Source organism: Xenopus laevis, chromosome 6L, assembly GCF_017654675.1.
Source record: "Xenopus laevis strain J_2021 chromosome 6L, Xenopus_laevis_v10.1, whole genome shotgun sequence".
NCBI classification, from domain to species: domain Eukaryota; kingdom Metazoa; phylum Chordata; class Amphibia; order Anura; family Pipidae; genus Xenopus; species Xenopus laevis.
In genome coordinates this window covers 5,691,786-5,706,955 of record NC_054381.1, presented here as the reverse complement: position 1 = coordinate 5,706,955, position 15,170 = coordinate 5,691,786, and the positions used below count along the sequence as shown (strand labels likewise).

Sequence of the window (15,170 nt, the reverse complement as noted above, 5' to 3'; positions counted from 1 at the left end):
CTGTGGGTCTCGGCATTGTGTGCGGAAGGCGTGGTCAATTAATATGTGGGCGCATCGAAAGGATCGAAATAAAGAGAGTGGGCGTGAAAGAAAGCTATGGGCGTGGTTAACATAAGATTTAGTGCTGTGAGCGACAGGCCTGTTCCCTTGAACATAGCGGAAGAGTGGGCGTGTCTGAGTTGGGGGGTGGGTCCGCAGCGCCGTGTGTTGGGGGAGGGGCTGATCCCGCGCTTGGCCGCAGTTTTCGCCTGAGAGGCGAGTGAGGGGAGTTGTAGCCATGAAACAAAGGCAGGTGGGCCTGGGTCTTCCCGGGGGCTGCAACGGCAGCAATAACGGAGAGGGAAGCGGCGGCAGATTATCCAGCGCGGGTTCGAGGCACAGGAGGAGGCGCCGCCGCGGAGGAGGAGGAGCGGCGGGCGGGGAACGAGAGGACGGAAGCCCGGCGGCTGCAGCACGGGAGCAAATCCAGTCCAGCCGTCAGTACCCGGGGAGCCGCACCAGGGAAGAGACCCGCAGGGAGGCCGAGGAAGAAGACGAGGAGGACGGAGAGGAGGAGGAAGACGAAGGGGACGAGGAAGAGGAGGAGTGTGAGGGAGATTTGCCCGGAGAGGAGGAGGAGGAAGCCAGTCGGGACGCGGACTCCATGGCGGCGGGGGCCTCGGCTCTGAGTCTGGCCCGTAAGAAGGACGGGGGTCCTGCCAGTAAGTTCTGGGACAGCCCCGAAACCGTCTCTCAGCTGGACTCGGTGCGAGTGTGGATCGGCAAACACTATAAGAAGGTGAGGCCTAGTACTAACCGGGGGGAGGGGCTGCACCAGCGACTGTTCCGGCCTTTTCCTCTCAGCGCTGCTCGGCCACGGGGTCATGGGTCATTCACACACTGCTCCTTGCCGGCCACCGTACCCGGGCCTTCTGCTTTCTGCCCTCTACATACAGCAGCTGGGCAATAACTGGGCCCTATACATGCAGCAACTGGGCAACTACTGGGCCTGTACATACAGCAGCTGGGCTTAGTCACACTCAAGGGTTAATGTGGCCTGGGCCTGACACTCCAGCTCTTTGTACTGGGGACACTCGTATATACTGGTCATTCTGTGTGAATGGGAGAGTGTTTGTAAACAATGGGACAGAGCGTGGCACAGGGTGTTGATACCAGACTCTCAGGATGTAACATGTGGCCACTGGCATCCAGGATTCCTCTAGGCAATTTACTGGCTTCTTTGCAACGTTGGGGGAACTTGTAACATTGTAACTAGCCTTGCCACCTTTTCTGGAAAAGAATAGTCTTTCCTATATACTTAACTTTTTTTCCCCTCATAATAACACTGGCATCAACCATCATTTTTACCTGGAAACTTCAAAGGAGGCGGGTACAAGCCTGGGACCCATGAAGTTGTAAAGCCGGAGTCAGATGGTAAAATGTTAAAAAAAAAAAAAAAAAAAAAAAAAAAAAAAAAAAAGCTTACATTTGATTTTTCCAAAAATTAAGAACCAAGGCCTGACACATTTCGTGTCTACCAGGGACACTTAGCGTGTATGAAATGTTCAATGTTCAGACTATGACTATTTAAAAGAGAAATAGCCAATGGGAAGCAAGTAGGCAGTGCTACTAAATGTGTCACTCAAATAAAACATTCAAATCCTAGAACACCCGTGTGTCTAATGAATCCCATGAATTTGAATTTTTTTTTTTTTAGTGACATGTTTAGTAGCACTGCCTACTTGCTAACCATTGGCTATTTTTCTTTTAAATAGTGTGTATGCAATGTTCAGCCTATGCCTAAGTGTCCCTGGTAGACACAAACGCGTCAGGCCTTAGTTTTTTGGAAAAATACAATTTAAGCTTTTTTAATCTATGCCATCTGACTCTGGCTTTAGTACTTTGTGGGTCCCAGGCTTGTGTCAGCCTCTTTTGAAGTCTCCTGGTATTTGCTCCCTTTGCTGAAGGTCTGGGGTGTGTGCACCCAGGCCCACCATGTACAGCTGTAAGATCATTCAACACATCTAAACAAAGCTTATACTGGTTACATATTTGTAAAGCTTGTGTATTTTACATCATTTTTACCTGCCAGGCCAGTAAAACACCAACAAGTTGCAACCCTAATTGTAATTAGGCTTGAGCTAAGGGATATTTGCAATCAAATAATATGGATTTGTTTACTGAGGTCCTGTAAGTCGGGGACCCTTGTCAGAACACATGGTAAAGGTCAGTACAGGATTTAAACAATTGCTTTCAGACCTCCATAACCAAATTCCAGGCAACGTTTCACTGCATAGAAATAAACATATTATTTAAAAGTTGTCTTTCACACAATCACTTTCATTGAAAAACCAGACTCCGTTTCTCCATAAGGGGCATTGCCCACAGTTGTGCACACCAATGCTGGTTACCTGACATTGATACAGTGTGGGTTCCTAGCCAATATCTAGATCAGTGCCATTCAGCTTATTACACGTAGTGGGCTAATTATTTCTCATGTAGCAAGGTTTAAGGGCCATATTAAAGTAAAATCATAACTATGGGGGGGTTGTGGATGCACACCTGAGGCCAATTTCAAAAAGTTTAAAGCCCTGTCTTAATAATTCAAGTAAATATACAAGTGCATGTAATTTTAAGACATGTTTTTTTTGTTACAAAGTTATGATCATAATATTGATAAGCCACCATACCACGTCAAGGTAAAACCCCACATGGTGGTCCCTAACTTATTTATCTTTAGTCATAGTAAAAAAGGAATATTACCTCTCTGTGTAGTAACAATTCTTTATGTAAACATCTCCTGTGCTTTGGTTTCAAACTCGGTGCTAAATCCTCCCGCCACCAACTGCTGAGCGGCTTTTAAGAGGGAGAGACTGCCTTAACCAACGCCCATTTTAGAAAAGTAGAAGTCAGGTGTTGTAGTTAAAAACAAAGTAGAGTGATATGTGCAGTTGCACAATAGTGTGTATACATGTGTAAGTGAAATGTGAAGGTGTGTATGGTAGTGATAAGGGAAAGTGTATGTGTATTTGGGAGTATGTAAGTAAGCATAGAATGAAAGAGTGTAAAGGAGAACTAAATGAATGACACAATAAGTGTGTGTGTGTGTGTACATACACAGAGAGGTAATATACCTTTTTTACTATGACTAAAGATAAATAAGTTAGGGACCACCATGTGGGGTTTTACCTTGACGTGTTATGGTGGCTTATCAATATTATGATTATAACTTTGTAACAAAAAAACCCTGTTTCAAAATTACATGCACTTGCATATTTACTTGAATTATTTAGACAGGGCTTTAAACTTTTTGAAATTGGCCTCAGGTGTGCATCCACAGCCCCCCCCATAGTAAAGTAAAATCATGCCAAAGTAGATAGGGGGACTACAAGAAACTGTCCATATGGACTTATAATTATGTGCTGTCATTTCATACTACATGTTTATATTACAGAGCTGTTGTAAAGGTTACTCTTGGCTTGTTTATGAGTCATTCTCACTGTCTATTCAATTGCAGGATTTTATATGTAGCTATAATAAGGAAACGTAGACGGCAAAGCAGAATTTGGGGTTCACGTTGTTTGCTAATCATACTATTGTAATACATGCCTTAAAAGGGTCATGTAACTTTGTTTTATCACTCACATCACTCTCGTTGTTTAGCCCACAATAAACGTCACCTTCTTACCCTTTCTTCTTTAGGGTGGTGGCACACGCTGCTATTCAGGGAGATTAGTTGCCCAGCGACCAATCTCCTCTTCTTCGGGCGACTAATCTCCCTGAAATGCCTTCCCACCAGCTAGAATGTGAATTGCCGGCAGGATGGCACTCTGATAGATTTGGCTTTCCGAAGTCGCTGGAAGTTTCTTCGTGAAGCAACTTTAGAAAATGAAGCCCTTAAAGGAACAATAACATCAAAAAATGAAAGCGTTTTAAAGTAATACAAATATAAAGCAGTGTTACCCTGCACTGGTAAAACTGCTGTTTGCTTCTGAAACACTATTATAGTTTCTATAAATAATCTGCTGTGTAGCCATGGGGGCAGCCATTCAGAGGTTACACATCAGATAGCAGATAAGCTCTGTAGAACATAATGGTTTATCTGATATCCATTAATTAACCTGTACCATATAGCCTTTTTTAAATTTCTGCCATTGCTACACAGCAGCTTGTTTTTGTGAACTACAGTAGTGTTTTTGAAGCAAACACACCAGTTTTACCAGTGCAAGGCAACCATACATGATATTTTTATTACTTTAAAACAATTTTTTGGTGTTACTGTTCCTTTAAAAGGATCACAGCTTTACTGGGAGACCCTGTGGGCATATTTTGTGAGCAAAGTAGGGATGCACCGGATTAACTATTTTGGATTCTGCCGAACCCCTGAATCGCCAAAGAATTGACTGAATCTGAATCATAATTTGCATATGCAAATTAGGGGTGGCAAGGGGAAAACATTCTTACTTGTTTTGTGACAAAATCACCCGATTTCCCTACCCGCCTCTAATTTACATATGTAAATTCCGATTCGGTTCACCTGGACAAAAGGATTCGGCCAAATTCGTATCCTGCTGAAAAAGGCTGAATCCTGGATTCGGTGCATCCCTAGAGCAAAGGCTGGAGCTGGTGCTAGTAAGGTTGTTGGGAAAGCTTTCATTAACATGGTGTAAACTACAATTATTTTTAAAAATAACAAAAGTAGTTCTCGACACAATAAGCTGACTTTACATGCAAAAAAACTGTTAATTTGGATTTTCCGTTCAGCTAGGATAGGCCAAAATTAGAGACTGCAGATCCTAACCAATGTGCAGCCACATTAGACTTTCAAGAGCCATGCTTTGGTTGTAGGCTTACCATGCTGGAGAACAGAGAGATTGCTATTACTACTATGCCATCCAAGTTGCCCTTTCTATTGGAATTCATGCTCATTTTGCCCAGTTTCATGTAGAACAAAATTTGTGCTTAAAATATACAGTAGAACCCCATTATAATTTTTTTTTTTAGGGGACCAGAAAAAAATGGTGTAAAATCCGGGAAAATATAAAACCAGGGAACGAACGTGAAATCAGTGTATGTAAAATAGAGGTTTCACTGTATTACATTTTTGGAGTATTGTGCAAAATCTTTGACATAAAGTTGTTATTCGCCTTCCAATACTTTTTCCAGTCCAGTTGTTTTCAGATCGTTTGCCAGAAATAAACTTTTTTTTTTTTCCCGATAACTTTTTATTTTCTGTTTGTGACTGAAAATCAGAGGCAGAAATCCAGGTATCTGAAGAGAAGCAACAAATGATACAATTTGTGAATATTTTCCTTGGCTGTAACACAGATCAATAAGTCCGCTCTCATCATTGCACACACAATGTACAAACGTTAAAGGGCTTGTTTACCTTCCAAATTACTAAAGGATAATTTAGATCAGTCTATTTGTAATAGGGATGCACCAAATCCACTATTTTAGATTCAGCCGAACCCCCGAATCCTTAGCGAAAGATTCGGCCGAATACTGAATCCTAATTTTCCTATGCAAATCCTGCATTCGGTGCATCCCTAATTTGTGACCACATTGAAATGTGAAATGTAATTGTCATTCCTGAAGCAGCTCTCAGAAGGGCAAGGGTCACTGACTCTGTAACTGTTCTAATTTGATACATTTAGTTGATACATTTCTTATTTTTGTCCCTGCTGAGCAGAATCCCTGAGTTTCATTAAAGGCAGCTGTTAGAATTGATACAATAGTTGCACGTATACTCCCCATAGAACCTACTGAGAAATGGATCAACTAATAGAGCAAATTGTAACAGAATCTGCACCTGGAACATTGACCTGCGAGACACAAACTAGTGATGTGCGTGTTGCACTGATGTCCATAGGTCGCATGTGTTCTGGTCAATCTCACTGCTCCGTTTGGGTTAAGCCCTTCTGCTGCCCACGACCTGTTTTATAGGTCCCCGCCCCTTTTGTGCCATCATCGGTGGGCACTGTGGGTCTATAAGAGGAGGAGCAGGCAGGTGCCGGTCGAGCTTTTCTCAGCCCTCAAATCACAAACACCAGAGTCATGAACATTTAACTTTGGGAAAATCCGGGGGGGAAAAAAACAGATGGAAAGGCATTGAAAAAAAAAATCTGTATTTCTGGTGAACAATATGAAAACCAAACTGAAAAAAGTCTTTGGAAGGCAAATAACCCCTTTAAAGGAATAGTTCAGTGTGAAAATAAAAACTGTGTAAATAGATAGGCTGTGCAAAATAAAAAGTGTTTCTAATATAGTTAGTTAGCCAAAAATGTAATATATAAAGACTGGAGTGAACAGATGTCTAATAAAACAGCCAGAATCCTACTTCCTGCTTTTCAGCTCTCTAACTCTGAGTTAGTCAGCGACTTGAAGGGGGGCCACATGGGACATTTCTGTTCAGTGAGTTTGTATTTGATCCTCAGCATTCAGCTCAGATTCAAAAGCAACAGATATGACCCATGTGGCCTCCCCTCAAGTCTCTGATTGGTTACTGCCTGGTAACCAGGGCAACCAGTCAGTGTAAACCAAGAAAGCTGAAAAGTAGTGTTCTGACTGACATGTTATACATCAAATCACTCCAGCCTTTATACATTACATTTTTGCCTAACTAACTATATTAGAAACATTTTTTATTTTGCACAGCCTATCTATTTACCCAGTTTTTATTTTTACACTGAACAATTCCTTTAATAAAGGTGAAATATTTGGGATCTTCATCCAATTTATCTGCTTTACTCTTATTATTATTATTATTATTATTATTATTACATAACTAGGGGGCAGATTTATCAAGGGTCGAAGTGAATTCAAGGAATTTTTTGAAGTAAAAAAATTCGAAATTCAAAGTCATTTTTTGGATACTTCGACCATCGAATAGGATACTACGACTTCGTATTTACTTCAACTTCGATTCAAAGTAAAAATCGTTCGGCTATTTGACAATTCGATAATCAAAGTACTGTCTCTTTATAAAAACTTCGACTTCAATACTTCACCAACTTAAACCTGCCGAAGTGCTATGTTGGCCTATGGGGACCTTCTACAAACTTTTTCTAAGTCTTTACACATCGAATAAAAATCCTTCGATCGTACGCTAAAATCGTTTGATTTGAACGATTTACTCGTTCGATCAAACATTTTTTATTCGATTGTAGTATTGCCAAATTTGGTGAAAAAACGTAGAATTCGAAGTTTTGCAATTCGATGGTCGAAGTTTTTTGTACTTCGAAATTCGACCCCTGATAAATCTGCCCCTAGGTGTTGAAATGTCCTGACAGCACTAACAGTTGTACATACAGACCCGATATAAAATCACACCAATTAGAATGAATGGTTTTTGTTACCAATGTGCCGATTTTAATATGTAGTATTGTTCCTTACAATGTTACCCAATAAACATGGCTTTGTTTTTGGAAACACTTTGTACTTTTTAATATATTTTCTTTTCTAAACTACTGTTCTGAACATTTTGAAACAGTTTTTCGGTTTACACTTTTTCTCCTTTTGTTTCTTCTTGGTAATTGTGAGAGTAGGAAGATTAATCCATTCTCGTTGGTTCTTAAATCTCACCTATAATAAACGCATACTTTCCCCAAATCCAGAGATGTGCAGCGGTAAAGGTGGCCATAAATGCAGAGATCCTCTTATTTGGAAAGGTCGCCAAAGAGCGTATCTCTCCCTTATATGCCCACCTTGAGGTGGGCTATATGGGGCTGATCCGATTATGGGCCCTAGGGTCCGGCAATCCGATCACAACAATGAGAATACAGTGGGTCAGACCAATGGCCACAAAAACAAACTGACAAGATTTTTTAACCTCGGCCAGATATCAATCGGCGGGAGCTGGTCAGAGGGCCCCATACACTGCCCAATAAGCTACCGGCAGCTTATATTGACGTGATGGCTCACACTCGGCTCAATGTAGCACAGTCCTGCTGAAGAAGCAAGGGATTTTGAGAGTCTCATTCTCTGCTGCAGGAGAGCAGATTTCTCTTGCATTGTTTCAAGAGTTGGAACTAGCAGTGCAGAAGCACTTTCAACTGCAATTTCATTAACAAAATTAATTAAGGTTAATACTGAATCCAGGCTCTCTGCATTCAGGAGAATACCTGCAAAAAAATGTAGCTTTCTCGTGTCAATGCCAGGGTGGTTGCGGCAAATGGAAAAAAGTGTGTGCCAGTGGCTATGCATGGTTGTGTTTTGCCTGTGCAGACAAGCAGTCTAGGCACTAACTAGGAATATGGAGCCTGCAGAGCAGCTGGGGAGTCTCCATTGACATTTAAATGAAGGGACAATTACAGTGGGTGGCTCGTTGCCTTTGTCCATGGATATTATGTCCAAATGCCAGACTTAGACTAGTAGCCAGGAAGTCTCATAGCCAGAAATTGGTCCCCATTCTGCCTAAATCTTTGTTTCCCTGTCCTCTAGATAGAAGTGAGTTACACTAACCAAGGGCCTTTATTTGTAAAAAATAATTCTACTCCACTTCTGTTTGATCTGCTTACAGAACACAGATTGCAAAACTTTTTTTTCATGCAGACCCTTCATTATTTGTGAATCTGCGTAAGACACATTTTTCTATTTTACAAATGTTTTTATTCTGCTTATAACAATTTTACTAGTAGCAGTACAAAAGTACATTTTACAGTTGATTTTATGGTTTTTTATGTTGAAAAGGTGCATATACACCCTCTGAACTATATATGTGTGTAGAGAGAGAGAGAGAGAGAGAGACCAGGATGCCTTATGCTGAGAGTGTAATGCAGCCCTTTCCTCACTGTGTTTCATTGTAAAGTGAGGAATTCTGGGACTTGAAGTCCCTCTGCTTTCTTTAGTGGGTGGTGCACAAAAGCACAGAACTTCAGGTCCCAGAATGCACCACTGCACAATAGAACAAGATGAGGGTGGGGTTGCTTTGCAGTGAGACTCTATGGGTTGGGAACAGGTAAATATACACATTCACAATCTGTGGAATCTGGTAAGTCTGTATAAAGATAACACATTAACATTTATCTATAGAAGTTCAGACTGTGTTTATGCACATTTTTGACATAAGCCCAACTGAATGAGCTCATTTCAATTGGGCTGTATATTTTGCCTTTAAGGCCACCTGCACAAGACTTTACTAGCATGACACGTGTGATTGTTTGTTATGCTTTTCCAGTCAATCATCCACGTTGATTTGCCATTACATGGTTACAAAATGCTGTATTTTTATATCACTGAAAATACATTTGGGATTTTGCCTTTATATTGTCACGAAACTTCTAATATTTGTATTACTTACAGTGAGGGGTACATTATCCCTTATAATACATGAGTGATACTCAGAGTTCCCTGTATAACTCAGCCTGCAGCCTTGTGCCTTTATATGGTCACAGAACAACCCCTCAGTGACTTCTAATATCCTTATCATTTACAGTAGGGGGTACATTATCCCTTATAATACATGAGTGATACTCAGCGTTCCCCGTATAACTCAGTCTGCAGCCTTGTGTCTTTATATGGTCACAGAACAACCCCTCAGTGACTTCTAATATCCTTATCATTTACAGTAGGGGGTACATTATCCCTTATAATACATGAGTGATACTCAGAGTTCCCTGTATAACTCAGCCTGCAGCCTTGTGCCTTTATATGGTCACAGAACAACCCCTCAGTGACTTCTAATATCCTTATCATTTACAGTAGGGGGTACATTATCCCTTATAATACATGAGTGATACTCAGAGTTCCCTGTATAACTCAGCCTGCAGCCTTGTGTCTTTATATGGGCACAGAACCCCTTCATGACTTCTAATATACTTTATAATTTTCTGTTGGGGGTAGATAATTAGAGAAGGGCCCAGCAGGAATTTTGTTTTTTGGCAATTAACCCTTGCTTCAATTTAACTGTACTTCCAACAGATACATTCAGTATATATATATATATATATATATATTTGTTTATTTTTGTGACGCCTATCCTCCAGGGAGCAGGGCTCACCCAGCCTTGCCATGATACATCCACATCATCGCAGGTACTAAAACCGTTTTTATGTCTGTCCCGAGTAGTTCATGTGACCTCCATGTGCCCCATCCTTGTGTGATTACCGTGCTCTGGGAATCTGTATTGTTTTCTGTGTGATGCATTGGTTATCCCTGTTGTAATGCAAGTAACTTACACCAGTAACTCGTTGTCAGATGTACAAGGTCTAGTACCATTGAATGTCAGAATGTTAGTTTTGTGTGCCTAATCTTACCCCCAAGCCTAATAGCATATGCCTTCTCTGTTACAGTATGTTCAGGCTGATTCCCCTACAAACAAAGCCTTGGCTGCACTGGTATCTCAACTCCTGCAGTTCCAAGAAGATGCTTTTGGAAGACACGTTACCAACCCAGCCTTCACTAAACTACCTGTAAGTACCTCCTGCATAAGCTGCTTGATCCTGCTATCCTGAAGTCCACGATAACATGGACAAATTTACTTGCCGATTTTCACTTCAGAATGCTCCGCCTTACTTTGGGGCAGATTTATCAAGGGTCAAATGCTAAATTTGAATTTGAATTTTCGAGTTTCAAAATTCACACATTTGAATTTTTATTCCTCCACCATGGTCCTAATTTGAATATTCGCCATCTAAAGCCTGCCGAGTTCATGTACAAGTCAATGGCAGAGTTCTGTTGAGCCATTTGGAGATGTTAATAGCCTTCCTGAAATCCAAGGTGTTTTTTTTTTTTTCTGGAAAAAAAACTAAATTTGTATGAATCTAATAAGATTAAAGATTTCGAGTCAGAACTATTCGATCGAATACTAGACATTTGAATTTAATCTTAATTAACCTTCCAATCAAATTGTGATTATATTCAAATTAAAAAAAGATTCACAAGAATTCAAATTCAACCTTTGATAAATGGGCCTCTGACATCAGTCGGTAATTTGTAGTTACTACGCATAATCATCAAAATGCTAAACTTCGTATCGGCAAATGAATGCTGGCATACTTTTGCAAAAGAAAATTTGTCAGCCGAAAGTTTCTTATTGAATTTTCTCTATTGTTACTTTCTTCCAAGCGAAACTTTAAAGGGATACTGTCATGGGAAAAAAATTTTTTTTTTCAAAATTAATCAGTTAATAGTGCTGGTCCAGCAGAATTCTGCACTGAAATCCATTTCTCAAAAGAGCAAACAGACAGCTGTTATCTGGGTACCTTCCCATTGTTCTTTTGTTTGGCTAATGCGGGGGGGGAAAGGGAGGGGGTGATATCACTCCAACTTGCAGTAAAGAGTGATTGAAAGTTTATCAGAGCACAAGTCACATAACTTGGGGCAGCTGGGAAATTGACAATATGTCTAGCCCCATGTCAGATTTCAAAATTGAATATAAAAAAATCTGTTTGCTCTTTTGAGAAATGGATTTCAGTGCAGAATTCTGCTGGAGCAGCACTATTAACTGATTCATTTTGAAAAAAAATTTTTTTCCCATGACAGTATCCCTTTAACATACTTGCGCTTACCGTACGTCAATTTAAATATGGCGGTTACATACAGGTCTTATGTATTTATTAGTAATGGTGAAATATTTATTAGTAATGGTGAAATTGCTTGAAGTGGCCACTTATTATTACACATGGCCAAGGAAGCAAAATGAAGACAGAGATCCTCTATTCTGGACATGAGCCCACCCTAACAACAAACAAATGGGGCATGAGCTTCAATCTCTGAAGTGCCAATAGGAAGGGCACGACACACGTTAGTTTGTACCACTTACCCACTGCCTGTTCTCACTTATTGAGCCAAAATAAAGCCGCGTTTCAAAAGAATTGTGTAGCGACTCCTGAGGGGTGATTGGGCCAGCGCTGATCAGCAATACACAGAGACCATGAGCTTCAAATGGTTAAAAAAAAAAAAGTGTGAAAAGCGTATATTTAAAAGTTTCAGCTTGTGAACATAATCCCACATTGATATATGAAAAAACACCAGCGGTTTATTTTTTTTTATTATTTTTTTTTTTTTTTACTTCTTTTGAAATGCAGGATATGATGTCACTGACATGGGGTTATTTATCAATCAGGCGATTAAATCTCCCGAATCTGCCCGTGTGCCCCTGCCCTTACAGGGGTCACTGACCCCATCTAAAAAACAAATACTCTGTAAGGCTACGAATGTATTGTTATTGTTACTTTTTACTACTCCTCTTTCTATTAGGCTCCTTTCTAATTCATATTCCAGTGCCTGGTTGCTAGGGTAACTTGAATCCTTGCAACCAGACTGCTAAAGCTGCAAACTGCAGAGCTGCTGAATAAAAAACGAAAACTCAACCGCAAATAAAAAATAAAAACGAATTGCAAATTGTCTCAGAATATCACTCTGTACATCCTACTAAAAAATGAACAACCCCTTTAATACATTTTTGTAAATATAATTGCTGTTTCAACCTGTTTTTAAGTCTTTATATTACATTGCGGGTTTTTCGTATTACTGGCACCTTATTATATTTACCTTTGTGCCTTTGGCGCTTAAGTACAGTTTTTCACTTTTTACAAGATACTGGAGTGCTGCTAATTTTTATTGTTCATTAGAATTATATGTGATTATGCAAAACAACAAAAATACTGTTATTTGGGTGCTCAAAACCCTTTGTATTGTCAACTGGGCCACATGGATGTAAAGATACAGGGGCTCATTTATAAACACTGGGCAAATTTGCACCTGCACAGTAATCCATGGCAACCAATCACATGATTGCTTTCATTGTTCAACCTGCAGCTGACTGAAAAAAAACGAAGCGCTGATTGGTTGCTATGGGTTACTGCCCAGGTGCAAATTTGCCCACTGTTTATAAATGAGCCCCACAGTCTCTGGGGTACAGTTCATTGCTCTGTAGAATCAGATTTTGCCCAGCACTTTGGTAGAGATGTTTATTTACATTTAGGGTCGAAGTGAATTTTCGAATTAAAATATTTTTTGGCTACTTCGACCATCAAATTGGCCAAATTCGACACTGATTCGAATTGTGAAAATACTTTGAATATTCGACCACTTGAAGATCGAAGTATTGTCTCTTTAAAAAAAACTTTGACACTTCAAACCTGCCGAATTGCTATGTTAGTTTATGGGGACCTCCTAGAACCTAGAGCCAAAATTTGGCTAAGTTTTAAAAAGTCGACGTTTTTTTACTTTGAAAATCGATCGATTAAATCGTTCGATTTGTACGATCGATCTGACGATTTTACTTCGACCCTTTTGATTTAACTTCGAAATTCGACCCTTGATAAATCTGCCCCTTAGTGGTTTCTATGTGCTCATGCTCTACTCACCACTCGCTTCTCTAATTCCAGGTTAAGTGCTTCATGGATTTCAAAGCAGGTGGAGCTCTATGTCACATACTGGGGGCTGCTTACAAACACAGGAGCGATCAAGGATGGTAAGTGCTTGTGTCTCTGTATTGTCTCTTACAACTTTTGGAGGTAAAAGTAAGTGTTGCTAGACTGGGGAAGTGTTTATGTCAATGAGAGTGTCCATTAATTGAAATAGACAAAATTCTTATACAGATATGGAATCTGTTATCCAGAAACCCGTTAACCAGAAGGCTCCGAATTACAGAAAGGCCGTCTCCCATAGGCTCCAAATAATCAACATTTTTAAGAATGATTTCTCTTTTCTCAACCTTGTACTTGATCCAAACTGAGATAATTAATCCTTATTGGAAGCAAAACAAGTCTATTGTAATGTTTACATGATTTTCTTGCAAGGTATGGAAGTCCAAATTATGGAAAGATCCATTATTCGGAAACCCTCAGGTCCCAAACATTCTAGATAACAGGTCCCATACCTTTATATAGCATTGCATTGTACAGAAAAAATTTAATTGGTTTTGATATGAATACTTTTCAATAACACTCTGGGGGAATGTAATAAAAGTCACGAAGAGAAAAACAATTCGCACCAATAAGAATGAAAATCCACAACCCGCAATGTAATACTGTTCCTTAAACGATTATTGATTTGCGAATTTTAATTGCGCACTCTTAAGAAGTGCTTGAAGGTGTCGTAATCTTTTGGAGCAAACATAACGACTATTTCAGTAAGAAGTTTTATTTACATTTACTGCGCGTTGGTGCAAACAATAAACTTCGCGAAAGGTCTTCCACTGTCGAAATTGGTCGCTAAACAGTTTCCGTTTTCGCAAAAGCTATATTAAATTCGCGCAAAGCAAAATTTGTTTGCGCAAGGGCATAACTTTTCACTTTGCGAATAGTTTTTCCGCTATGGATTCCATAGACTCTGTGGAGAGACATTTGAGTAGAATATGTACCGTATATACTCGTGTATAAGCCGACCCGTGTATAAGCCGAGGTACCTAATTTACCTAAGAAAACTGGAAAAATGTATTGACTCGTGTATAAGCCTAGGGGCCCCATGTCAGATTTCAAAATGTGAATGTGTAAATGTGTAATCATGTTTTATGGCATAGAAATCTATCTAAAACGATTTAAGAGTCAGAACTATTAGCTGGACAATTGCCACTTGTTTTCCCTGTGACCTCCCACCTGTCATGGCTGCTCAGAAGATCAATGAGGTGCTGCACCTAGGAAAGCAGAAAAAAGGTACCGTACGCTCCTTCCGCGGCCCCAACACACCTCCCTCTCCCATAGCGCAGGACTGTCTGTGCCTCTCCCATAGCGCAGGACTGTCTGTGCAGGTCCAGGAGCAGATACGCTCCTTCCGCGGCTCCAACACACCTCCCTCCCCCATAGCGGCCATGGGCGCCGCCATTTTGAGAGCGAACGCCGGCAGGGAAGGACGCGCCGCCCGGAGCTCCTGGACCTGCTCCGGGCGGCGATCACACAGACAGTCCTGCGCTATGGGAGAGGGAGGTGTGTTGGGGCCGCGGAAGGAGCGTATCTGCGGCCGGTGAGGGATTGGCTACTGTTGCTACGGTATGACCCGCGTATAAGCCGAGGTCGAGTTTTTCAGCACATTTTGGGTGCTGAAAAACTCGGCTTATACGCGAGTATATACGGTAGCTTGTTTTCTGTTCTAAATTTGTAACAAAGAGCAGCTCAGAGACCAGTTCAATTAGCACGAGAATTTATTAATCAACCCTGTAGCATCCGCTTATATATCAGCCGAACCTCGATTTCTGCCTGATAATTTGCAATGACCCCTAAGCTTAGCTTCTCAACAGCTGCTCA

At 40.6% G+C, this 15,170-nt stretch overlaps 1 protein-coding gene across 1 annotated transcript in view; it reads left to right on the top strand.

The window, feature by feature from the left end:
* Positions 1 to 261: 261 nt before the first annotated feature.
* Positions 262 to 15,170, top strand: part of smarcc1.L (SWI/SNF related, matrix associated, actin dependent regulator of chromatin, subfamily c, member 1 L homeolog) — a 50,292-nt gene continuing 35,383 nt past the window's right edge. Inside the window, 3 exon segments of the mRNA NM_001086863.1 lie at positions 262 to 778; positions 10,272 to 10,391; positions 13,314 to 13,399. Of these exon segments, the coding sequence (NP_001080332.1) occupies positions 278 to 778; positions 10,272 to 10,391; positions 13,314 to 13,399 (707 nt within the window). The 5' untranslated portion in view covers positions 262 to 277.